At 44.3% G+C, this 26,604-nt stretch overlaps 1 protein-coding gene across 1 annotated transcript; it reads right to left on the bottom strand.

Annotated features, from left to right (window-relative positions):
• Nucleotides 1-1,999: 1,999 nt before the first annotated feature.
• Nucleotides 2,000-22,561, bottom strand: LOC139158160 (vomeronasal type-2 receptor 116-like). The gene is made up of 5 exons (XM_070735578.1): nucleotides 22,542-22,561; nucleotides 22,075-22,366; nucleotides 17,956-18,174; nucleotides 17,208-17,337; nucleotides 2,000-2,904 (listed from the first exon to the last, which is right to left on the bottom strand). The coding sequence occupies exons 1-5, from the start codon at nucleotides 22,559-22,561 to the stop codon at nucleotides 2,000-2,002; spliced, it is 1,566 nt and encodes a 521-aa protein (XP_070591679.1).
• Nucleotides 22,562-26,604: the final 4,043 nt, after the last annotated feature.

Below are 26,604 nucleotides of genomic sequence, written 5' to 3'. Positions count from 1 at the left end.
GTCTATCAATTGGTCCTGATGGTCTATATGCAGATGATACCCAGTTTTACATCTATATCTATATTACACAGATGAGACCCAGTTTTACATCTCCACCCCATGTCTAGTCAACAAAGCAGTGGAAGTGATGTGCCGGTGCCTGGAGGCTGTTGGGGTCTGGATGGGTGTCAACAGACTCAAACTCAACCCGGATAAGACAGAGTGAATGTGGGTTCTGCCCCCCAAGGACAATTCCATCTGTCCGTCCATAACCCTGGAGGAGGGAATTATTGACCCCCTCAGAGAGGGTCCGCAACTTGGGCGTCGTCCTCGATCCACAGCTCACATTAGAGAACCATCTTTCAGCTGTGGCAAGGGGGACGTTTGCCCAGGTTTGCCTGGTACACCAGTTGCGGCCCTATCTGGACCAGGACTCACTGCTCACAGTCACCCATACCCTCATCACCTCGAGATTCGACTACTGTAATGCTCTCTACATGGGGCTACCTTTGAAAAGTGTTCGGAAACTTCAGATCATGCAGAATGCAGCTGCGAGAGCAATCATGGACTTCCCAAGGTATGCCCATGTTACACCAACACTCCACAGTCTGCATTGGTGGCCAATCAATTTCCGGTCACAATTCAAAGTGTTGGTTATAACCTATAAAGCCCTTCATGGCATCGGACCAGAATATCTCTGGGACCGCCTTCTGCCGCACGAATCCCAGCGACTGATTAGGTCCCACAGAGTTGGCCTTCTCCAGGTCCGTTGACTAACCAATGTCATTTGGCGGGTCGCAGGAGAAGAGCCTTCTCTCTGGCAGCCCCGACTCTCTGGAACCAGCTCCCCTCGGAGATTAGAACTGCCCCCATCCTCCTTGCCTTTCGTAAACTCCGTAAAACCCACCTCTACCGTCAGGCATGGGAGAATTGAGACATCTCCCCCTGGCCTATACAATTTATGTATGGTATGTTTGTGTGTATGTCTGTTTTAATAACAGTTTTTTAAATGTTTTTAAATTATTAGATTTGTTTTGAATTGTTTTGTTATTGTTGTGAGCCGCCCCGAGTCTACGGAGAGGGGCGGCATACAAATCTAATTAATAATAATAATAATAATAATAGTAATAATAATAATAATAATAAATAATAATAAATAATAATAATAATAATAATAATAATAATAATAATAATAATAAACAAGACCTTGCAGACCACTATCAATTCATTAAAGACCTTGGAATACTCATATTGAATGACCTAAGTGCCAAAGCCCACTATAACAACATCACCAAAACATGTTCAAGAGTTGTTAACCTAATCCTACATAGCTTCTGCTCCGGTAATCTCACAGTACTAACAGTGCATACCAAATTTTCTCCAGACCAATCCTTGAATACAGCTCATCGGTGTGGAACCCACACTGCATTTCGGACATAAACACTCTAGAAAAGTGGATATGGCTTGAGTCCTTAGATAACATAACTTTACCTTCATATAGAAGTACACAGACATATGCCTTCACAATTAACAAATGTCTAAGCAATTGTGCTTTCCCCCATATTTAATAATGAACAAGTCATGATTTACTCCATTTATTCTTATACCTTCTTCCTCACTTTCCTCTATCCAAGCTTTATTCTTCATAATACTTGGAATTGATAAAAAGGTTAAAAATTCCAATGTTAATCAATTATCACATGATTATCACATGATCAATTTCACATGATTTTCTTTATAAATAAATTATGTTTCTGTAGTTTATTTAATAGAGAGTAAAAATGTATCTCATTTAAATTTAAACATTCTAATAAACAATTAAATGAAAAAAAATAGTAGGAAACTCAGCAAAGCCTGAGGGATTTAGGAAAACAATTATGTTAGAAACACTTTTGAAAAACTCTTTTGACTAAAATAAATGAAGTGTGAAACAATCATGCTGGAAACTAATATCCACTTCTTTAACATATATAAATATTAAAATAAACTTCCATGTCCCCACAGAAACCGGAGACATAAATCAGAGTTTTTTGTGTCCCATTATATTATCTCTGCAATTCAATTGGGGCCTCAATAGGATAATGTAGCATTTGGGAAAAAATATGCAAACCAAGAGACCGGCCCCAGAGGCCAAGATGGAGAAGATCTCCACGGCCACCATGGACTTCCCTTTAGTGCTCAAGTAAGTGGGGAGGAATGTGATCCAAACACTGCAAAAGACCAGCATGCTAAAAGTAATGAATTTGGCTTCGTTAAAACTATCAGGCAATTTCCTAGCCAGAAAGGCTATAATAAAACTCACGAAAGCCAGAAAGCCTAGGTAGGCTAGGACTGTGTAAAACATTGAAACTGAGCCTTCCTGACATTCTAAGATGGTCTCTCCTTCCAAGGAGTGGAAGTCCAAGTTGGGAAATGGGGGAGAGGTTATCAGCCAGATGACACAAAGAACTGCTTGGACCAGGGGACAAGCTAAGATAATGGAATTGGTCAGTGGTTTTCCTAAGAATTTCCTTGCCCTGTTTCCTGGTTTGGTAGCCATGAAGGCCAGAACCACCATGACTGTTTTTGCCAACACAGAGGAAACCGCTAGAGAAAAGAAAATGGCAAAGGCAGTTTGTCGGAATAGACAATTGAGCTTCCTGGGTTGACCAATGAAAAGAAAGGAGCAGAGGAAGCAGAGCAGGAGGGAGACCAGGAGGATATAGGTGAGATCTCGGTTGTTGGCCTTGACTATTGGTGTTTCATGATGTTTACGAAAAACCACCAATACTGCAGATGTGATCAGAGAAAGGAAAAGAGCTAGAGAACTCAAAGTGTATCCAAGGGTGTCTTGATAGCTGAGGAAGTGGATCTTCTTGGCAATGCATTGGTCCTTCTCCTTGTTGGGATACTTGTCTTCTGGGCAGGGATCACACTGGGCTGCATCTGAAATTAAGAATTTTTATGTAGGGATTTCAGCATCATCAAGAAAACTTTTATTTATTTATTCAACTTCTATGCCACCCAATCGTGAAGGACTCGAGGCGGCTAAAGGTGCTTTGCTCGGGCGACCCACCTCTCACTCCTATTCCTCTCATTCTGGGTGGCGGGGCATAGCAAGGTAATGTAGCTGTCTTCATGTCACATTTGTGCATAAGACATTGTTCACTTCCTAGTGGTCACACCCTCCCTGCTAAGCCAAAGACGTGGAGGGGGACGGGATGGAATGGGACATGGCAAGGCAATGGCCAGATCCTTAGGGCAGGAGAGAAGCCATGTCTAAAACCTCTCCTTATATGAGCAGCCACTCACCCTCTGTGTTTGCCTTTGCACCTTGAGGAGGGTCTCCCTGGACATGCCACAGCCAGCCAGGGAGAGGGGATGGAAAGACACCCAAAAAGAAACCAGGGCTGGTTATTGTTACTCAGCATACACAAAGAGGGGGAGAAGGAGAGAGATGGGAGAAAGAGAGAGATGAGGGAGGTAGGGAGTGGTGTGTGGGGAAGAAAGGAGAGAGAAAGAAATAGAGAAAGATAGGAAGAGGGAAAGAGAGAAAGAAAGTTGAGAGGGAGAAAAAGAGATGGAGAGAGAGAAAGAGACAGATAACTTTTTCAAATTGAGATCAGACCCATAAAACCTAGGTAGGCATAGCTGGGGGGTTGGCATGTGAAAAATACTGAAGCTAGAGTTAGTTTAAAGTAAAGTTTATTTTCGGCATAGCAGAAACAGAGTTGCTATACGATTGTAACCCAGGCGCGAACTGCAACAGTATCGGCTTTCCGGCTTTTTATACATTGTTTCTTCCTGCTCAAAATAACTGATGCATATTTGAATTTCCCGGGAATTTTAAACCAATCACTATTCAACATTCTATGACTCAACTATTTACATCATGCTAATGAATATTCAACACCCCTCCCTCCTTAGTTTGACACCAGCTCACTCCGAAAGCCATGTGACAAAATCATCCAATCTGCTTGGTCTGCGTACTTCTCTCTCAGACCTGGGCAGATAATTTGAGTCCTGGCAATCGGCTGAAGAGGAGGTCAGCTCGTCAGGAACATCACTGGCCGTCCCTGGCTTTGCCAGTGGAACGGTTCCAAGTGTAGAGTCTGCAGACACGCCGCCGGCCTCCCAGGATGCCATTCCCGCATTGCTGGATGGATGATACGGACTCAGTAAGTAAATGTCTATGTCCATACTATTTGATCCGTATCTGTTTTCTCATACCGTCCCTCTGTTCGCATTCTCTGTTGGAATTGAAGGTTGACAATTCCGGTTAGTGTCCAAGCTTATGTCTGGGTGTTGAGAGGTCGCTTGTTCTAGGCGCCTCCTTAAGTGATCGATGTGCCATTTCCACATATGGCCATCCTCCAAACAAATATAAGCTGTTTGTTGTACCACAGTTCCTTTCAACCAATTTAACCCACCATCAAAATTCTTTGCAAATACAGTCTGCCCAATGAACATGCATCTTTCTGGATTTATCTGAACATCTCTATCTTTGCAATACAGTGGATGTAACCGATCTAATAGGGACCTCAATTTTCTACCCATTAAAAGTTCAGCAGGGCTTTTTTGTGTCCTTGAATTTGGAGTGATATGTTGTGTCAATAAAAATTGATCTAAACGTTCTTGTACCTCCCCTGGTTCTGATCTCCTCAGAGCCTCTTTGGCCACCCTAACGTATCATTCTGCCAATCCATTAGCCCAAGGGGGGAAAGGTGATATAAGCGCATGCCTGATACCTAATTGGTCTAAAAACAACTCCATTTGTCTTGACGTAAATTGGGGACCGTTATCTGACACTAATACGTCAGGGCAACCAGGTGTTGCAAATAAGCGGCGCAGGGCCTTAATGGTGGCACATGATGTTGTGTTTCTGATGGCAATGATTTCTACCCACTTGGAATAGGCATCCACGACTATTAGGAAGGAATGTGTTTATTTATTTATTTTATTTATTTATTGGATTTGTATGCCGCCCCTCTCCGTAGACTCGGGGCGGCTAACAACAGCAATAAAAACAGCATATAACAATCCAATATTAAAACAGTTAAAAACCCTTATTATAAAACCAAACATACGTGTTCCCATGGGGCCTGCATAATCAATGTGGATCCTAGACCATGGTCCTTTTGGTGCCTCCCATTCTATTGGAGAAGTTCTAGGGGTAGTTGGTCTGGATTCCTGGCAGGGGTCACAGGTGGCTACCCATTTTTCAATATCATCATCCAGGCCTAGCCAACACAAATGTCCTCTGGCCAAACTCTTCATGCGTATGATGCCAGGGTGCCCCCTATGCAACAATTCTAATACCTTGTTACTCAGATAAAATGGAATAACAATCCTGTCTCCCCACAAAATGCACCCCCTTAAATAGGATAGTTCCTGTTGTTTGTTCTTGAAATCTTTTAAATCCACATCACTAATATCATTGGGCCACCCCCGCAACTGCTGACTGTCTCCTTTTTCTATGTTTTTCTATATTTTTAATATATTCCATATTTTTAATGTATTTTATTCTTAGCTATTTTTATAGTTTTATATTTTATCTGTTTTTAATATTTAACTAATTAATTAATTAACTGGGAACGAGGGATCATTGCTTAATAATGATCCCTTGTTCTGGCTCCCTGAGCCCAATCTTGGGTACTGGTGATGAGTGTAACTCTGGCCCTGGGCTCAGGTTGCTGCTGCTCAATGCCAGGTCAGTGGTAAATAAAGCTCTCCTCATCCGGGATCTGATCCTGGATGAGGAGGCCGACCTGGCATGTATTACTGAAACCTGGCTGGGCCCAGAGGGAGGTGTTCCTCTCTCTGAAATTTGCCCAGCCGGGTTTCAGATATGGCATCAACCTCGACCCCAGGGAAGGGGGGGAGGAGTGGCTATTATAGCCAGGGAGAGCCTTTGGCTACGTAGACTCATTGCTCCGGAAATTGCAGGTTGCGAGTCACTCTTGATGAAGTTGGACTTAGGGGTTCAGGTGGGCTTATTTCTCATGTACCTGCCTCCCAGCTGCGTGTCAAAAGCCCTGCCTGTCCCTGGGGGACTTCAACCTGCCGTCACTTGGCGAAACCTCTGGGCTGGCGCAGGAGTTTATGGCCACCATGACAGCCATGGACCTGACTCAAGTAGTTCGGGGTCCGACTCACGAGGGAGGGCACGCACCTGACATGGTATTCCTTTCCGAGCAATTGAGTAATGGTCTGAGACTAAGGGGCTTAGAAGCATTGCCTTTGTCATGGTCAGACCATTTTCTACTATGGCTTGACTTCCTGGCTCCAATCCTTCCCCGCAGGGAGGCGGAACCAATTAAGATGTTCCGCCCCAGATGCCTGATGGACCCAGAGGGCTTTCAGACGGCGCTTGGGGTTATACCAGAGGTACTTGTCCACAGTTCGGCAGAGTCTCTTGCGGAAGCCTGGAACAAGACTGCAGCGGAGGCTCTTGACCGGATTGCGCCTTTGCGACCTCTCCGTGGCGCTAGACCCCGTAGAGCTCCATGGTTCAACGAGGAGCTCCGGGAGTTGAAACGCCAGAAGAGACATCTAGAGAAGCGACGGAGGAGGAGTAGGTCTGAGTCTGATCGAACACTTGTAAGTGCTTTTATTAAGACATACAAAGTGGCGCTCAAGGCGGCAAGCTGCGCGTACCATGCCGCCTTGATTGCATCAGCGGAATCCCACCCGGCCGCTCTGTTTAGGGTGACCCGCTCCCTTCTTAATCAGGGGGGAGTTGGGGAGCCCTTGCAGAGCAGTGCCGAGGATTTTAACATGTTTTTCGCTGATAAAATCACTCAGATCCGGGCCGATCTCGACTCCAATTGGGAAACAGAGTCGACTGACAACGAGTCAGTCGAGGTGACTGGTGCCCGTCCTTGTCCACCTGTCTGGGAAGAGTTTGATCTGGTGACACCTGATGAAGTGGACAAGGCCATTGGATCTGTGAGTTCCGCCACCTGCTTATAGGATCTGTGTCCCTCCTGGTTGGTCTCGGCCAGCAGGGAGGTGACACGGAGCTGGGTCCAGGAGATTACCAACGCTTCCTTGGGGAGGGGAGTTTTTCCAACCCTCTATAAAGAGGCGCTCGTGCGCCCCCTCCTCAAGAAGCCTTCCCTGGACCCAGCCGTACTTAATAACTATCGCCCAGTCTCCAACCTTCCCTTTATGGGGAAGGTTGTTGAGAAGGTGGTGGCACTCCAGCTCTAACGGTCCTTGGAAGAAGCCGATTATCTAGGTCCCCAGCAGTCGGGTTTCAGACCCGGTTTCAGCACGGAAACTGCTTTGGCCGCGTTGATGGATGATCTCTGGTGGGCCCGGGACAGCGGTTTATCCTCTGTCCTGGTGCTCCTTGACCTCTCAGCGGCTTTTGATACCATCGACCATGGTATCCTTCTGCACCGGCTGGAGGGGTTGGGAGTGGGAGGCACTGTTCTTCAGTGGTTCTCCTCCTACCTCTCCGGCCGGTCGCAGTCGGTGTTAGTGGGGGGTCAGAGGTCGACCCCGAGGTCTCTCCCTTGTGGGGTGCCTCAGGGGTCAGTCCTCTCCCCCCTGTTATTTAATATCTACATGAAACCGCTGGGTGAGATCATCCGAGGGCATGGGGTGAGGTATCATCAGTACGCTGATGATACCTAGCTTTACATCGCCACCCCATGTCCAGTCAACGAAGCAGCGGAAGTGATGTGCTGGTGTCTGGAGGCTGTTGGGGCCTGGATGGGTGTCAACAGACTCAAACTCAACCCGGATGATGGAGTGGCTGTGGGTCCTGCCTCCCAAGGACAATTCCATCTGCCCGTCCATTACCCTGGGGGGGGAATTATTGACCCCCTTAGGGAGGGTCCGCAACTTGGGCGTCCTCCTCGATCCACAGCTCACATTAGAGAACCATCTTTCAGCTGTGGCAAGGGGGGCGTTTGCCCAGGTTCGCCTGGTGCACCAGTTGCGGCCCTATCTGGACCGGGACTCATTGCTCACAGTCACTCATGCCCTCATCACCTCGAGGTTCGACTACTGTAACACTCTCTACATGGGGCTACCTTTGAAAAGTGTTCGGAAACTTCAGATCGTGCAGAATGCAGCTGCGAGAGCAGTCATGGGCTTACCTAGGTATGCCCATGTTTCACCATCACTCCGCAGTCTGCATTGGTTGCCGATCAATTTCCGGTCACAATTCAAAGTGTTGGTTATGACCTTTAAAGCCCTTCATGGCATTGGACCAGAATACCTCCGAGACCGCCTCCTGCCGTACGAATCCCAGCGACCGATTAGGTCCCACAGAGTGGGCCTTCTCCGGGTCCCGTCAACTAAACAATGTCGGTTGGCGGTCCCCAGGGGAAGAGCCTTCTCTGTGGCGGCCCCGACTCTCTGGAACCAACTCCCCCCGGAGATTAGAACTGCCCCTACTCTCCCTGCCTTCCGTAAAGTTCTTAAAACCCACCTTTGCCGTCAGGCATGAGGGAACTGAAACATCTCCCCCGGGCATGTATAATTTATGTATGGTATGCTTGTTTGTGTGTTTGTTAGTATACTGGGGTTCTCTTTCAAACTTTTTTAAATATTTAAATTTATTTGGATTTGTTACGATTTGTTTATGCCTTGCTGTGAGCCGCCCCGAGTCCGCGGAGAGGGGCGGCATACAAATCTAAATAATAAATAAATAAATAAACACATAACTTTCAACTTTTTGTAATATTGGCTCTAGCCTTGTGTGTTCGGCTACTTCCTTTGCTGTAGTGATTGGGTTGTCTTCTAATTCTAACAGTAATATGTCAGATGCTGGAGCTGGATCCTCCACGGTTAATGTCATTGGGCATCTGCTCAGGCCGTCAGGATGATTTATGTCTTTACCCCCTTTATGTTTAAGATTGTAATTATATCCAGCAAGAAAAATAGTCCACCTAATTAACCGGGGAGACATGAATGGGGGTGTAGGTTTGTTCTCAGCCAATAGCCCCAATAGATTAGATTAGATTAGATTAGATTAGATTTATTGGATTTATATGCCGCCCCTCTCCGAAAACTCGGGGCGGCTCACAACAAGATAAAAACAATACATAATAACAAATCCAATACCCACCAATCCAATTACAATTTTAAGCTAAAAATTCATAAAAACAACCCCAGAATATTAAAAAACACGCATACAATCAATCTAACACCAAAACAACATGGGCAAGGGGGAGATGTTTCAGTTCCCCCATGCCTGACGGCAGAGGTGGGTTTTAAGGAGTTTGCAAAAAGCAAGAAGTGTGGGGGCAATCCTAATCTCAGGGGGGAGCTGGTTCCAGAGGGTCGGAGCCGCCACAGAGAAGGCTCTTCCCCTGGGTCCCGCCAGACGACATTGTTTAGTCGACAGGACCTGGAGAAGGCCAACTCTGTGGGACCGAACCGGTCGCTGGGATTCGTGCGGCAGAAGGCGGTCCCGGAGATATTCTGGTCCGGTGCCATGAAGGGCTTTATAGGTCATAACCAACACTTTGAATTGTGACCGGAAACTGATCGGCAACCAATGCAGACTGTGGAGTGTTGGAGTGATATGGGCATACTTAGAGAAGCCCATAATTGCTCTCGCAGCTGTATTCTGCATGATCTGAAGTTTCCGAACACTTTTCAAAGGTAGCCCCATGTAGAGAGCGTTACAGTAGTCGAGCCTCGAGTTGATGAGGGCATGAGTGATCTGTTATGAGTTCAAATTTTCGGCCAAATATATAATTATGAAATTTCTTGACTCCCGCCACCAGGGCTAGAGCCTCCTTATCCAATTGGCTATAATTCCTTTCAGCTCCAGATAATGTTCTGGAGAAATATGCTATTGCTGCTTCCATGCCATTGAGTAGCACATGGGCCAGTACAGCTCCCACCCCATACGGGGACACGTCACATGTCAATCTCACCGGCAATGTTGTACTATATTGGACAACTACACTGTTTGATGATAATAATTGTTTTACTTTGACAAAGGCTCTGCATTCTGCATCCCCCCACATCCAAGATGTCCCCTTCTGGAGTAATCTGTGGAGAGGTTCAGCTGCTGTAACTTTCTGTTTTAAGAAAACAGAATCAAAGTTAAGAAGGCCAAGAAATGTTTGGAGCTCTGTTTTGCTCTGGGGTTCAGGGGCTTCCTGAATTGCTCTTATCTTCTCTGGGGTGGGGTGAATTCCCTCACCATCATTTCTGTATCCCAAAAACTCTATGCTGTGCGTTCCCCACAAACATCTTTCTGCTTTAATCTTAAGCCCTTTTTGTTGTAGCCTTCTTAATACCTCCCTTATTCTTTGGGTTAGCTGAAGTTGATTTTCCCGTAAATATTAATATATCGTCAAAATATGGTATGGTCCCTTTAATGCCAAAAAGTAGCCTTTCCATGAGACTCTGAAATATTCCAGGGGACACACTGACCCCAAACTCTAATCTGTTGCACTTAAAAGCACCTCTGTGCATTACTATTGTCTGAGCAAGTGTGGTTTCGTCGTCCATGGGCAACTGTTGATAAGCTTGCGCTAAATGAATTTTAGAAAATATTTTCCCCTCCCCCAAAGAGTGATGTAGTTGTTGAACTACAGGAAATGGGTAAGGGTGGTGTTGCAGGGCCTTGGTCAGGGTAGAATTATAGTCTGCGCAGACAGTTAATGACCCATCCGGTTTTAAGGGGGTCACAATTGGAGTTTCCCATGGTGCATGGTCTACCGGTACTAGAATGCCTTGAGCTATTAGCTTGTTTAGTTGTTGATCAAGCTTGGGTAATAGAAACATAGAAACATAGAAGTCTGACGGCAGAAAAAGACCTCATGGTCCATCTAGTCTGCCCTTATACTATTTTCTGTATTTTATCTTAGGATGGATATATGTTTATCCCAGGCATGTTTAAATTCAGTTACTGTGGATTTATCTACCACGTCTGCTGGAAGTTTGTTCCAAGGATCTACTACTCTTTCAGTAAAATAATATTTTCTCATGTTGCTTTTGATCTTTCCCCCAACTAACTTCAGATTGTGTCCCCTTGTTCTTGTGTTCACTTTCCTATTGAAAACACTTCCCTCCTGGACCTTATTTAACCCTTTAATATATTTAAATGTTTAGATCATGTCCCCCCTTTTCCTTCTGTCCTCCAGACTATACAGATTGAGTTCATGAAGTCTTTCCTGATACGTTTTATGCTTAAGACCTTCCACCATTCTTGTAGCCCGTCTTTGGACCCGTTCAATTTTGTCAATATCTTTTTGTAGGTGAGGTCTCCAGAACTGAACACAGTATTCCAAATGTGGTTTCACCAGCATTCTATATAGTGGGATCATAATCTCTTCCTGCTTGTTATACCTCTAGCTATGCAACCAAGCATCCTACTTACTTTCCCTTCTGCCTGACTGCACTTTTCACCCATTTTGAGACTGTCAGAAATCACTACCCCTAAATCCTTTTCTTCTGAAGTATTTGCTAACACAGAACTGCCAATACAATACTCAGATTGAGGATTCCTTTTCCACAAGTGCATTATTTTACATTTGGAAACATTAAACTGCAGTTTCCATTGCTTTGACCATTTATCTAGTAAAGCTAAATCATTTACCATATTACAGACGCCTCCAGGAATATCAACCCTATTGCACACTTTAGAGTCATCGGCAAATAGGCAAACCTTCCCTACCAAACCTTCCCCTATGTCACTCACAAACATATTAAAAAGAATAGGACCCAGAACAGACCCTTGTGGCACACCGCTTGTAACCTGACTCTGCTCAGAATACTCGCTGTTAACAATAACTCTCTGATATCTATGCTTCAGCCAGCTGCAAATCCATTGAACTATCCAGGGATTAAGTCCAATCTTCACTAATTTATCTATCAGCTCTTTATGTGGAACCGTATCAAAGGCTTTGCTGAAGTCCAGGTAGGCAATATCCACGGCACCACCTTCATCCAACACCTTTGTGACATAGTCAAAGAAATCAATGAGATTAGTCTGACATGATTTGCCTTCAGTAAAGCCATGCTGATTTGGGTCCAATAAGTTATTGTTTTTTAGGTGCTGATTTATCCTCTTTTTGAGTAGAGTCTCCATCATTTTAACTACAACTGATGTCAAGCTAACTGGCCTGTAGTTACCAGCTTCTTCTCTACTGCCCTTCTTGTGGATAGGCACAACACTGGCCATTCTCCAATCCTCAGGAACTTCTCCTGTTAACAAGGATTGGTTAAACAAATCAGTCAGGGGGGTAGCAATGAAAGATCTGAGTTCTTTAAGAACTCTGGGGTGGATGCCATCTGGACCCATTGCCTTATTTATCTTTAATCGTTCAAGTTCTTCTAATACATCAGCTTCTAAGATCACTGGAGCTGAATCTGTACAGCTGGAAGCAATGCTATATTCCTCTATAGTATTACAGTAATACCTCATGATACGAACTTAATTGGTGCAAGGAGGAGGTTCGTAAGACGAAAGGTTCGTAAGACGAAACATTGTTTCCCATAGGAAACAATGTAAAGTCAATTAATCCGTGCAACCAAAAAACCCCCCGCAAAAAAAACGACTTTCGGCGACTGCTGGGAAGCCGCGCGGCTGTTTTAAGAGGTGACAGCCGGCCTGGGGGGCTTCCCAGCACCCCCCCCCCAGGCCGGCTGCGACCTTTTAAAAGAGCCGCGCCGCTTCCCATCTGTCTTCTGAAGCCGAACGGCAAAGCCAAACTTCCACGTTCGGCTTCAGGAGACAGCTGGGAAGCGGCGCGGGTGTTTTAAAAGGTCGCAGCCAGCCTGGGGGGCTTGCCAGCAACCTCCCGAACCGAACCCGGGGTTCAGCAAAATTTTGCCTCTTCTTACGAACTTTGTTCGAGTTACGAACCGGCGTTCGGGAGGCTTCTGGGAAGCCCCGCCGCCCAGCTGTTACCTTTTAAAACAGCCGCGCAGCTTCCCAGCAGTCTCCGAACGCCGGTTCGTAACTCGAAAAAAGTTCGTAAGAAGAGGCAAAATTTTTCTGAACCCCGGGTTCGTATCACGAGTTGTTCGTAAGACGAGGGGTTCGTATCTTGAGGTACCACTGTATTTTGTAAGGTGTCTTTTGAGAAAACTGAACAGAAGTAGCTATTGAAATGGTCAGCGATCTCCTTATTCCCATTAATGCATGTATTATTCCCGGTACTAAGCTTCGTGATGCTGCAGTTTTTCTTCTTATCACTAATATATCTGAAGAAGGTTTTATCCCCCTTCTTTACAGATTTGGCAATTTCTTCCTCTTTTGAGGCTTTAGCAGCATATATTATCTGTTTCGCCTCCTTCTGTCTCATTTTATACACCTCCCTATCAGCTATACTTCCAGACTCTTTATACCTCCTATAGGCAGCCTTTTTTTCATTGACTATAGCCCTTACATCATTGCTAAACCATAGCGGTTTCTTCTTCCTTTTACCTTTAGTTATTTGTCTTACATACAGTCCAGTGGCTTTTAAGATGGCCTTTTTTAATACAGTCCACTGGGTTCTCGCTCCTGCCATTTTATCCCTCACCTTTAATTCATTATCTAAATATTCCCCCATTGCATTAAAATTTGTTTTTCTGAAATCCAATACTTTGGTTGCATTATAGGATTGCTCACAATGAGTTTTTACATCAAACCACAAACATAGATGGTCACTGCAACCTAAATTTTCTCCCACCTTGACATCTGAAACCCAATTCCCATTCGTAAAAACTAAATCTAGAATATTCTCCCCTCTAGTTGGTGTCTTAACCAGCTGTGCCAGAGCTGCTCCTGTAAAGGCCTCTACTATATTCTTACTTTTGCATGTAAGGGCACTGGGGATATTCCAGTCAACATCAGGCATGTTGAAATCACCCATAACCACAATATCTCCCTTTACTGCCATTTGGGTAATTTCATCCACCATCTTGTTGTCATATTCCTCGGATTGCCCTGGAGGCCTATAGATCACCCCAATTCTAATGACAGAACCTTCTTTATTTTGCATGCAAATCCAGAGAGTCTCTAGATCTTGACATGTATTTTGAATTAGTGTTGTTTTTAGACTTTCTTTAATATAAATGGCTACTCCACCTCCTCCTATCCTTCCTATACAGTGTATATCCTGGTATGGATATTTCCCATTCATTAGAATCCTTAAACCATGTCTCAGTTATGGCAACCAGATCCAAATTATCTCTAGATATTATGGCCATTAATTCACAGAGCTTGTTGCTCAAGCTTCGAGCATTCGTGCACATTACCCGAAGAACATTATTTTCATTATTAATTTGCCCCTTATCATCAACAACTACATCTATTTTATTTGCAGCTCCCTTTTCATAAGCTTCCAAAAACTGGTTTATCCTCATTGGTCGGGGACAGAAATCACCCACATCAGTTACATCTCTGTCCCCTTTACCTAGTTTAAATGCTTGTCCAAAACAGTTCTGAATTCCTCACTGAGTACCTGGGTACCTCTGTATGATGGATGCAAACCATCCCTATTAAACAACTCCCTATTAGACCACCTACTGACATCATAGCCAAAACCTTCAGCTTTACACCACTGCCTTAACCACACATTAAACTCTCTGATACACGTTGTTTTATCCTCTTGGCCACAAACCGGTAACACCTCTGAGAAAGTCACTGAATCAGTTATTTTACCCAGCTCCACACTTAGACATTGAAAATCTCTTTTTACTACATTAACATTTCTCTGGAACAAATCATTTGTGCCAAGATGCACCACCACATCAACGTTATTACCTTTACTCACAGCCTTGACAATGTTTGTAATCCGCCTCCTGTCCCTGCTGGCAGTGGCCCCTGGGAGACACCTCAGCACCTTCACCACATCCTTACTCTGTCCCAAATCAACACCTCTAACAGTCGAATCACCCACAAGAAAATGTGTCCTCTTTTTATTTCTACTAACTGCACTTGATGGTTTGGTGACATTTACGACAACTTCCCCTTTGAACATCCCCTCATTCTCTGCCTGAGGGACCTTGCCAATATCTCCAACCTCCTTACTATTTAAATCCGCAAGAACATTATAGGAATTCGATATAGAGAGACCAAAATTGCTATGTTTTTGCTCAACTGCACGCAATCTTCCTGAACCGACAGTTGTCCACACAGCCCTCCTCCTCGGGGGGGGGGGGGGTGCTGTGGAAGTGGAGGCTGGACACATGGCTGCATTACAGCACATGGCTGGGACAATCTTTCCACTTCTGCCTGCAAGCTACAAACTAAGGACTGCAATCTAGAGATCTCGCCATCTAACCTAGATGTCCTTATGCAAAGAGGGCAGTACCCCAAGTTCCACAAGGTACTACGGAAGACAACAGCCAAACAAGTGTAATAATGGTAAGGGGACTCTTTGTGGTTTAAGTCTAGTGGGTGGCACTTTAGGGTCCAAAGAAAAGGAAATAGGTGGGCCTCTGTAGGAACCCAAAGTGAGGTTGAAAACCTCAGGGAATTCCCTTAAAAAGTTTGGGGTGGTCACTTCACTTATTTTGTTAATTCCTGTCACAGTAATACCCAAAGGGGTCATCCATTCTAGCCCCAGCAGCGTATGCCTAAGCCCCGAGACTACAACTATAGGCAACTTATATTTGACATTTTTAAAAGACACAGGTACAATTATTTTGCCCAAAATACGAATGCCCCACCCACCCCGAAAATCCCTGATTAACGCACTCATAGGCTCTAGATGAGCTTTGGTAAGATTGGGCATATAAAGTTTGATCTTTTCCCAAGGCATTATGGTAAATTTAGACCCAGTATCCAATTCCATTTGGCACGGGTGATTGTTAATATGCACTGGAACAGTGATTTGTTTTGAATCTCTGGTCATGGTGCTATTAACCGTATAGTTAAAATTACCTCACGTGTAGTCCTGGCTGGTATTCCCTGTGTTTCTTTGGGAACCTCTAAAAGGAAAACGAGTTGGGCGGTAATCATGATTTTGCCACGACGAGCCTTGCTGGCGGGGTTGTTGCTGGGTGGAGATGGATTCCTCTGGAAAGACCGCTCTGCAGGCTTCGGCTATGTGCCCTTGGCGATCACAACAGCGGCAAATCGACTCTCTGAATGGGCACTTCAGACGTGGGTGGTTTCCTCGGCAACCCGGGCACGGATGACTTTGTCTCAGTTGTCTCTGTTGTCTCGCTGGGTCAGCTCTGAGCAGGAAACATGACTCTTCTGAGCTGATTGGGCTGATTGGTTCCTCGGCGATGTCTTGGCAGTATGGTGGACTCTCAATCTTGGAAACAACTTCCAATTTGTCATTGTGCTTTAATTCTGCGGCTGCTGCTTCAGAGACTTCCGTGGTTTGCGCGGTCTTAATGACCAGCTGTAAAGATGGCTCATCTTCAGTGAGGAGTTTGTTCCGAACAGACACGTTTCTCATTCCGAAAATTAAAGCATCTATCAATCTTGACTCAGGGTTGTCGAATTTAAATTTCAACATTACAGTGTGAAGGCGTGTAGCATATTGATTGATCGTTTCTCCCTCGATTTGAATCATCCGGGAGAATTGGTGCCTGTTCATGATGGCCGGCTTGGTAGCTTTAAAGTGAGATGCCAAATTAGTGGTTAAAATGTCCCAGGAAACTGAGTTGGACGGTAGCGGGTCAGTTAAGGTCTGAGCTAATGCATAGATTTCTGAGCCGCAGTAGTTTAAAAAGATAGCTCTCTCCCAACCACCGTTGGCATTTTTCATACCTGCTGCCTCAAGGAAGACCTCAAATTTCCCCACGTATTCATCCCAGGAAGACTTCTCAGGGTCGAAATGGTCGGGTGCTTTTGCCATAGGCAGGTTATCCATTCTTGAAGTACGTGGGTAAGACCTCCTTCGTCGCCAATGAAAAATACTGATGCTGGACTAAGTTTAAAGTAATGTTTATTCTCGGCATAGCAGAAACAGAGTTGCTATGCAATTGTAACCCAGGTGCGAACTGCAACAGTATCAGCTTTCCGGCTTTATATACATTGTTTCTTCCTGCTCAAAATAACTGATGCGTATTTGAATTTCCCGGGCATTTAAAACCAATCACCATTCAACATTCTATGACTCAACTATTTACATCACGCTAATGAATATTCAACAGTATGTATAATGGTGTGAGTGAGGTCAAGTTGGCCATGCCCACCCAGGTTTTGTGACTCTGAATGTTTTGTTTTCTCTGGAAAATGGGGCCAAATGGCTCTTTGACTTCTTAAGGTTGCCAACCCCCATCTTAGATCCTAGAAGATCTGTGTATGACAAGTGCAGGTGTATGACCTGTTTGATTTGAGATGGTTCCTTCTGGACAAGGGGCACATTGGTAGCAACAAATGGGCTGGCCCTCTAGAACTTGTCTCCTCTCTCCTGCATGGCACCTCTTCTTGCCACACCTGGCAAAGGGCACCTTCTAAAAGAGAAAAAAAGAAGTGTTAGAAGTGGCCTGTGCAATGAAGATCCTACATTTATTCATTTCCATATTCCTCTTTTTCTGTTGAGAATGTTATAAATTACAAATAGTTTACAAAGGTCTAACAGGAACCATGAAAATCTCCAAGGAGATTCAGGCAAGTGGCACTAGTGACTCACCAATGGATACTAACATTTGACATTTGAACCTCAGAATACAAAGGAAGTTTTGCTACATTGAGTTACAACTTTGCTACAACAAAGAATGATGAAGATCCAAAAGAATGGCTATTGTCCGTGCAAATCTCTGCCTGATCTAATAGCATCCTGGTTCTTTTCATTCCCACTCATTGCTAAAGGTTTCACAAATTAGATCTCAAATTTGTTAACCTCAAATGCAAGTAATTCACCAAAGTTCAAATTCCAAATTTCTGCAACTAATATCTGTTTTCACCTTAGAACAGGTGTTCTAGCTATGCTGGCTGGAGAATTCTGGGTGTTTGATGTCCACAGATCTTAATGCTGGCATGTTTGAGGACCTCTACCTTAGAAGGATGCTCAGCATCTCCAGGAGAGAGTGATTGTTTTCCTGAATTTACAACCTTTCCTTGCTGCTCACCTTTGAGGCCCAGATGATCCCATCAGTGTTAATGGTAAAATCCTGGCCTGGGGCAGCCTTGGGATCCTTTTGCCCAACTTTCAAAGGGACTAAAGATTTATTGGGATGGACAACCCAGTTGACGATATCATAACGAGCAATTCTCATTCCAATTTGTGAGAAGGAGATTTCATCTCCAGCACTGTTGTTAAAGTGGACATTTCTCAAATTGGCAAGAATCTGAAAGAAAAGAGATCTTCATAAATTGGAGCAATTATCTGAATGGCAGAAACAGAGTAGAGTAGAGTAGAATAGAATAGAATAGAGTCGGGTAGGGTAGGGTAGGGTAGGGTAGGGTAGGGTAGAGTAGGGTAGAGTAGGGTAGGGTAGAGTAGGGTAGGGTAGGGTAGGGTAGAGTAGGGCATAGTTGAATAGAATAGAATAGACTTTTATAATTTTTGTCACAAGTGTACACCTACTCTATTCTATTCTATTCTTTCCTATTCTATTTCCTATTCTGTTAAGCACATTAAAAGAAAAAAAAGAAGTAAACATATATGTTGGAGTCACACATGATGCTAATTCATAAAAACAGAAAAGTAAATTAAAAGGAATTGAGCTGAACATCTTTTTACATGTTCAGGTTACATGTGAAGGTAATCGGAGAAGATTCTGCAGATATACCCTTTAGAATTTCAACTCTCATGTTGAACCATCTTTCATATTTGTTTATTAGTTTCTTTGATTGTTTGTTTTTTCTTTGCCTGTCTTTCTGCCTGTCCATCTGCCTGTCAACTTGTTCATTGGTTTGTTTGTTTATATATTTATTTATCTGTTTGTTTGTTTGTTTAGGTTAGGTTTAGGTTTAGGTTTATTGGATTTATATGCCGCCCCTCTCCGCAAACTCGGGGCGGCTCACAACAATAATAAAAAACAGTACAGTACACAATACCAAATCCAATGCCCACCCATCCAGATTCCAATTGAAATTAATAATCTCATAAAAAAACAGTATATATAAAAAACAGGCACACAGTCAATCAATCAACAAAACAACATGGGCAAGGGGGAGGTGTTTTAGTTCCCCCATGCCTGACGGCAAAGGTGGGTCTTAAGGAGTTTACGAAAGGCAGGGAGGGTGGGGGCAATCCTAATCTCAGGGGGGAGCTGGTTCCAGAGGGTCGGGGCCCCCACAGAGAAGGCTCTTCCCCTGGGTCCCGCCAGACGACATTGTTTAGTCGACGGGACCCGGAGAAGGCCAACTCTGTGGGACCTAACCGGTCGCTGGGATTCGTGCGGCAGGAGGCGGTCCCGAAGATATTCTGGTCCGGTGCCATGAAGGGCTTTATAGGTCATAACCAACACTTTGAATTGTGACCGGAAACTGATCGGCAGCCAATGCAGACTGCGGAGTGTTGGAGTGATATGGGCATACTTGGAGAAGCCCATAATTGCTCTCGCAGCTGCATTCTGCACGATCTGAAGTTTCCGAACACTTTTCAAAGGTAGCCCCATGTAGAGAGCGTTACAGTAGTCGAGCCTCGAGGTGATGAGGGCATGAGTGACTGTGAGCAATGACTCCCGGTCCAAATAGGGCCGCAACTGGCGCACCAGGCGAACCTGGGCAAACGCCCCCCTCGCCACAGCTGAAAGGTGTTTTTCTAATGTGAGCTGTGGATCGAGGAGGACGCCCAAGTTGCGGACCCTCTCTGAGGGGGTCAATAATTCCCCCCCCAGGGTAATGGACGGACAGATAGAATTGTCCTTGGGAGGCAAGACCCACAGCCACTCCGTCTTGTCTGGGTTGAGTTTGAGTTTGTTGACACCCATCCAGGCCCCAACAGCCTCCAGGCACCGGCACATCACTTCCACTGCTTCGTTGACTGGACATGGGGTGGAGATGTACAACTGGGTATCATCGGCATATTGATGATACCTCACCCCATGCCCTTGGATGATCTCACCCAGCGGTTTCATGTAGATATTAAATAGCAGGGGGGAGAGGACCGACCCCTGAGGCACCCCACAAGGGAGAAACCTCGGGGTCGACCTCTGACCCCCCACTAACACCGACTGCGACCGACCGGAGAGGTAGGAGGAGAACCACTGAAGAACAGTGCCTCCCACTCCCAACCCCTCCAGCCGGCGCAGAAGGATACCATGGTCGATGGTATCGAAAGCCGCTGAGAGGTCAAGGAGCACCAGGACAGAGGACAAGCCCCTGTCCCGGGCCCGCCAGAGATCATCCATCAACGCGACCAAAGCAGTTTCCGTGCTGTAGCCGGGCCTGAATCCAGACTGCTGAGGACCTAGATAATCGGCTTCATCCAAGGACCGCTGGAGTTGAAGTGCCACCACCTTCTCGACAACCTTCCCCATGAAGGGAAGGTTGGAGACTGGACGGTAGTTATTAAGCACGGCTGGGTCCAGAGAAGGCTTCTTGAGGAGGGGGCGCACAACCGCCTCCTTATAAAGTGGCGGAAAGGACCCCCTCCCCAAGGAGGCGTTGACAATCTCCTGGACCCAGCTCCGTGTCACCCCTCGACTGGCCGAAACCAGCCAAGAGGGACACGGATCCAGTAAACAGGTGGCGGAACTCACAGCTCCAATGGCCTTGTCCACTTCATCAGGTTTATTTGTTTGTTTATTTGCATTTGTATGCTGCCCACTCCCGAAGGACTCTGGGTGTCTTACAACAATAAAATGCAACCAGATTATCAAATTGATCTGAAATGCCACCTCCTCCTTGCTCACCTCATGATACGCAAGGAGCTTTGAATATGTTTCAGGACCATGTACTATAGAAATGCATATGAGAAGCTTCTTCTCTATTGATTGGTGGACTGGATAAAATGTCGCAGGGATTACCTGCCATGGCTCCACATTTGAGATCCTTTTTCCAAGCTTCAGCATAGCTGGTCGTGCTCCTGAGTTGTAAATTGCATGCAATGCATGTGCCACTGCATAAATGGCATTATAGATACTGTAACTTTCACCTGTCATGCTCATTTCAAAAATAAAATCTGGAACATCCTGTAAATTCTCCTTTCCTGTACATTTTTCTTCCCCTTTTCGAATGAGCTTGCCTGGTTTGGGGATACGGCAGCCAAAGAGTATTTTCCACAAATCCAGGAGAATGGTGTCCTCTTCTTTGATCAAATGGTGTAAAGACAGGAGGAAGTGGTTGAATTCTGAAACATCCCCAGTGGTTTCCCTAAACTGCAAAGCCCCATGCAAAGGCTTTACGTTTTCATAAGGGTTTCCCTGCATAGTAAATTTCCAGTGAGAAGTTAGGATCCAAACATTTTGAAGTCGTACCTTTCCATACATTACAGAGGCATTCAGAAATGACAAAAATTTTACAGTATCAGTGGAATCTCCAAACAGAATGATGACTTCAGCTTTATATACAATTTTGAAAAGGAATTTCTGTAATGCAATCAGTAAGTCCTCAGTGTTCAAACTTTCAGTAAAGGCCAGGCAGATGTCCTTCTCCTTCAACATTGGCTTCAGAGTTGAAATGAAATGTTCTGCACTGTCATCTTCAGAGGTCCCAAGCCCAACCCAGTTCCACTGGAAATACAGGAGCAGCTGAACTAAACCCACATACTCTGAAAAGTCACTGGGATTAATCCGGAAGAAGGAAGGATAAAGTGGTCTATATTCCCAAGGGATCTCAAAGCCAACACCAAGCTGGAGAAAGGGAGATTTCTCTTTCAAAGACAAAGTAAAGTATTGTGCTGATTTCACCTGCGTTTTTTAAAATCTTAACAATCAGGCAGACTTACTTCAATTAACAAGCTTAAGCATCTTCTCTTCCTAGGAAGAGCTGCTTGTGACATATTTTGTCTGGTTTTGATATGTCAAAAGAAAAGAAATAATTAACTTGATAGAGGCATAAATTGAATGACATGCTGGCTAAACCTTTATGGAAATCAGAAAATTATTATTCTTGGCAAGTACAGGATTTCAGAATTATTTCATTATTGGTCTGTTGGGGATATGTATCTTGACACATAAAATCTAAAAATGAATTCAACTATAGGATATCCCCTTCAACAACATCATTTTCACCCTTGACTTCCGTGTTTGTTTCTGTTCTTTGTCCACACCATACTATATCCAATGAATCCCCCTTACCTGTGGGACCTTGTAGATGCTGAAGATGGAAGCCATCTGCCTTGAGGATTTGGGGTGGTCACCTCCAATGATAGAGAGCAGAAGGTCCTGCCTGTCACATTTATAACCTGGAATCATTTGGCCCCAGGTGGAGGCCAAGGAGAGGCTGATTAAAGAAATGATCTTCTCAATCCGAACATTGTCACAAATGTGGAAGCCAAGTGTGAGGTTGGGGAGGAGAACCAAATCTTTGTTGATCTCTGAGACTGCAAACTCTAAGGCTAGGAACTCTTGGTATTTCTTGAATATGGGTCTGTGGTAAAGAAAACACTGGGAGCATTACAGGGGAAAATATGCATGTGATTTAGAATAGAAAAACAGAATTGGAAGGGACTTTGGACATTCAGATTGGATTAGATTATTATTACAGTTGGAAGGGACCTTGTAGTTCATCTAGTCCAACACCCTGTTTAGGCAGGAAACCCTACCTAAGATGATGGATAACCATTGAGACAAATGGTTATCCATTATCTTCTTAAAAGCTTAAAAGCATTTAAAATGTCTGGAAGTATGTTGTCCCACTGGTTAATTGTTCTGTCAGGAAATGTCTCCTTATATATTTATATATAATTTATATATAATAATCTTATATATATATATATATATATATATATATATATATATATATATATATATATATACACACACACACACACACACACACACACACACACACACACATATGTTTTCGTAGATTTTCACGGGTATACGTATGTAGATTGTTCTGAGTTCGGGTTTTGTCCCGTGTAATATTTTGAGTGTCTATGCATACAAGAATGGTGGAAGGTCTTAAGCATAAAACGTATCAGGAAAGACTTAATGAACTCAATCTGTATAGTCTGGAGGACAGAAGGAAAAGGGGGGACATGATCGAAACATTTAAATATGTCGAAGGGTTAAATAAGGTTCAGGAGGGAAGTGTTTTTAATAGGAAAGTGAACACAGGAACAAGGGGGCACAATCTGAAGTTAGTTGGGGGAAAGATCAAAAGCAACATGAGAAAATATTATTTCACTGGAACAAACTTCCAGCAGAGGTGGTTGGTAAATCCACAGTAACTGAATTTAAACATGCCTGGGATATCATGTCTCCCCTAGACCTTCTTTTCATTAAACCAAACTTACCCAATTCCTGCAACCATTCTTCACATGTTTTAGCCTCAAGCCCCTAATTATCTTTGTTGCTCTTCTCTAAACTCTTTCTAGAGTCTCAACATCTTTTTAAAATAGTGGCAACCAAACCTGGATGCAGTACTCTAAATCAGTGTTCCCTCTAATTTTTTTTGGGAGGGGGCGGAAAAGTATAGTGTCTGAGCGGCAGTCCCTTTGGGACTGGGCGGCACAAAAATATTAAATAAATAAATGAATGAATGAATGAATGAATGAATGAACGAACGAATGAACGAACGAACGAACGAACGAACGAACAAACAAACAAACAAACAAACAAACAAACAAATAAAAAATCCACCCTGTTTTGCCTCAGAGAATTTCAAAATAAAATACTGTACTGTGTGTCTATAACAGTGAGCTCATAATAGGGCAACTCTATCAATATCAAAATGCCACTTAAATAGTTGAGCTAGTTTCAAACTAGATTTTGATTTTCTTTCTCTCTTCCTTACTCTCACTCTTTTTCTTTCTCTTTTCCTTCCTCTCTTTTTTCTATCTGTTTCTCTCTCTTCCTCTCTCTCTCCTTCCCTCTCACTCTTTCCCTCTCGGCTTCTGGGCAGGTTTGAAAAACTCTAAGTTGATGATGATTTTTAAGTGAGCGATTGCTCACTGCTCAGCTTAGAGGGAACTATGCTCTAAATGTGGCCTTACCAAGGCATTATAAAGTGGTATTAGAGAGCCAAGGTGGCCCAGTGGTTAAAATGCTAGGTGAAGTTCAGCAGTTTAAATCTCACCAGCTCAAGGTTGATTCAACCTTCCATCCTTCTAAAGTGGGTAAAAAAATTACCAGGATTGTTGGGGACATTATGCTGACTCTGTAAACCACTTATTAACACTTCTTCATTCTATCCCTCTGTTTATGCACAGTAGAACTGTGTTGGCTTTTTTGGTTAATTGCTCCCACCATTAGGAAATTTCTTCTTAGTTCTAAACTTCTTCGGTCTTTGTTAGTTTCCATTCTTTCTTATCTTGGTGCTTTGGGAAATAGTTTGATCCCCTTGTCTTTGCAGGATCCCTGAACCCTAACCACACTCTTTCTTTTCTTTAGATTAGACATAATCCAATTCCTGTAACCGTTCTTGTAAGTTTTAGCCTCCACCCACCAATCTTTGTGGCTCTTATCTGCATACTTTACAGAGTATCAATTTTTGTTGTTGTATTGTGATAACCAGAACTGGTCACCACAATACAAAACTGGTCTTATTACAATGCCAGAAAATGAAAAATAGTTAAACTTTTCTATGAATTTTCTACAATGACTTTCTACCAAAATGAACATTGTCACCATTTTTAAAGCCAGCACAATTTTAGTTTTGATGTTCCTCACTTTTTATGGGGTCCATCATCTTCCTGATATAGAATTCTGTGATGATTGAGAATTTGAGCCTGCTTTAAGATCAAAGGCAAGAACTAAACTAGGACATTAGAACAGTAGACCAAGGATTTCTGAAAGGAGACCCTGAATCCTGAACAAAGAAAATAATTAATGAATTCTTTCCCCTGCCAGGTGAAACTTACAAAGTATTATAACGAGGCTTGAATGGGTCCTTCTGAAAACCAGGGACTCTGGAGAACATATGAATTTTCAGGGGTAAATTCCCACCAATAATGAGATCACCACGTCTGTAATAGTGCTGTGTTCCTTTAGGTAGGAACACAGTCCTCCACACACATAATGCTCGCCTCCTCTTAGCAGTAGTTGGAGGAAAGAGGCAGAAGAGCAGCAGCAGGAGAGGCAGCCCAGTCATTCTTATCCCTTCTAAATTATAAACCAAGGTTTTGCAGAAGCTGAATTACATGCATGAAGAAAGAGAAAAGTAAGGACAGCTGAGTCTCAACAAACCCAGGAACCATTCTTTTTAGCACGTAAAGATAATTTCACAGATCCTGCCCCTAGTGGATAACCTTTGAACATGTTTTCAAAGCAGGTTTTATCCTGGAATAATTTGGAGGACAGAAATCCAGAGGGATATATTAAAAATTACAGTTTTGATAATTGCAAAGGAAAAGAATCCTCCTATACACTCAGCAATATATTTTATTTACACTCCAGAATGAGAAAAACAAGTTTGTCTCTCTTGTTGTTAATCCATAGTGCAGATAGATTTCAGAATCAAGGGGAAGTTGAGTATTTGACCTACATGAAACTGAATCACTGGAAATGAAGGCAGAGTTTGACCTGAGCCATAGCTTTTTTGATAGTATTGAGTGTTATTAGGGCATAGTGGCACAGGACAATAAACTGTATTCTAGTAAGTTTGAACAAACATTCCAAAATTTAAATCATATAACTTGGTAGGGGCTGAAATTATAAATTAATTTGCGGCGCAGTCGGAGTAACAGTCGGACACAAGGAATGGGTATAAATAGGGTCACTTTTATTAAAACCAACTTGAATTAACTATTTAACCAAATAAGCCCACGTGACCTGCAGTGGTGCATAAATCAAATGGGGGCGGAGTTAACTTTCCAACCAAACTCAACTGAGCAACTTCTAGGGCGAAAGCTCCAAGCCTGGGTGCAGGGTCATGGTAAAATTACACCTGCCCCCTGCCCCTTGCCACGCCCCCACGGCGTGTGGGATGGCTCGCCACTGGTCTCTGATAATCTCCATGCAGCGAGCCACAGGAGGGACCTCCCTCACCGAACCCAGGCTGGTCGAGCCCTGTAATCCGAGAAGGAGATCCCCCCACACCTCAGTAGAGGTGCCCCTAAAGGAGATCACACAGTTGCTTACGCCCATTTCCGCCCCCTATCGGCCGTCCCGTCCCCCAGTGACCTTAAGGGGGGGGCACTAGTCGGTGAGACCACCCCCTAACCACAACTCCCACGCACAGAGTGGAGTAGGCGAAAAAACAACCACAGCTCGTCCAATTTACTGTGGCTGCAAAAAATTCCTACTCGGTCCCACCGTGGGCGACCCATCATATGCACCCTGTAACAGAGGGAGGGTGGGCAGGTGTCTCACAATGCCGGGCGAGAGAACGACGCCACGAGGCAGCCCCTTTTATAGGGCTGCCTCCTCTCGCCCGGCCAAATGACGTCTCAGCGGCCCCCGGGGATGACGTGGGGCCGCCGGCTCCGCCTCCAACATGGCGGCCTCCTTCCCCCGACCACGCCGCAACTCTGCGCCGGCTGGTAAGGTCGCCGGCGGTTTTGTGGCGCAGTCGGAGTAACAGTCGGACACAAGGAATGGGTATAAATAGGGTCACTTTTATTAAAACCAACTTGAATTAACTATTTAACCAAATAAGCCCACGTGACCTGCAGTGGTGCATAAATTAAATGGGGGCGGAGTTAACTTTCCAACCAAACTCAA

Source organism: Erythrolamprus reginae, chromosome 1 (assembly GCF_031021105.1).
Source record: "Erythrolamprus reginae isolate rEryReg1 chromosome 1, rEryReg1.hap1, whole genome shotgun sequence".
NCBI lineage: Eukaryota > Metazoa > Chordata > Lepidosauria > Squamata > Dipsadidae > Erythrolamprus > Erythrolamprus reginae.
The sequence above is the reverse complement of the archived record's forward strand: the minus strand, read 5'-3'. Positions and strand labels throughout refer to the sequence as shown.

What these genes read in the sequence shown, in the direction of transcription:
- LOC139158160 (XM_070735578.1), bottom strand. Translation starts at nt 22,561, where the DNA reads ATGGTTATCCATCATCTTAG. An exon ending in ATGGTTATCCATCATCTTAG is followed by an intron (nt 22,367 to 22,541) that starts GTAGGGTTTCCT and finishes TCTTTACCACAG; the next exon opens with ACCCATATTCAAGAAATACC. An exon ending in GGATCATCTGGGCCTCAAAG is followed by an intron (nt 17,338 to 17,955) that starts GTGAGCAGCAAG and finishes TTTCTCTTTTAG; the next exon opens with AAGGTGCCCTTTGCCAGGTG.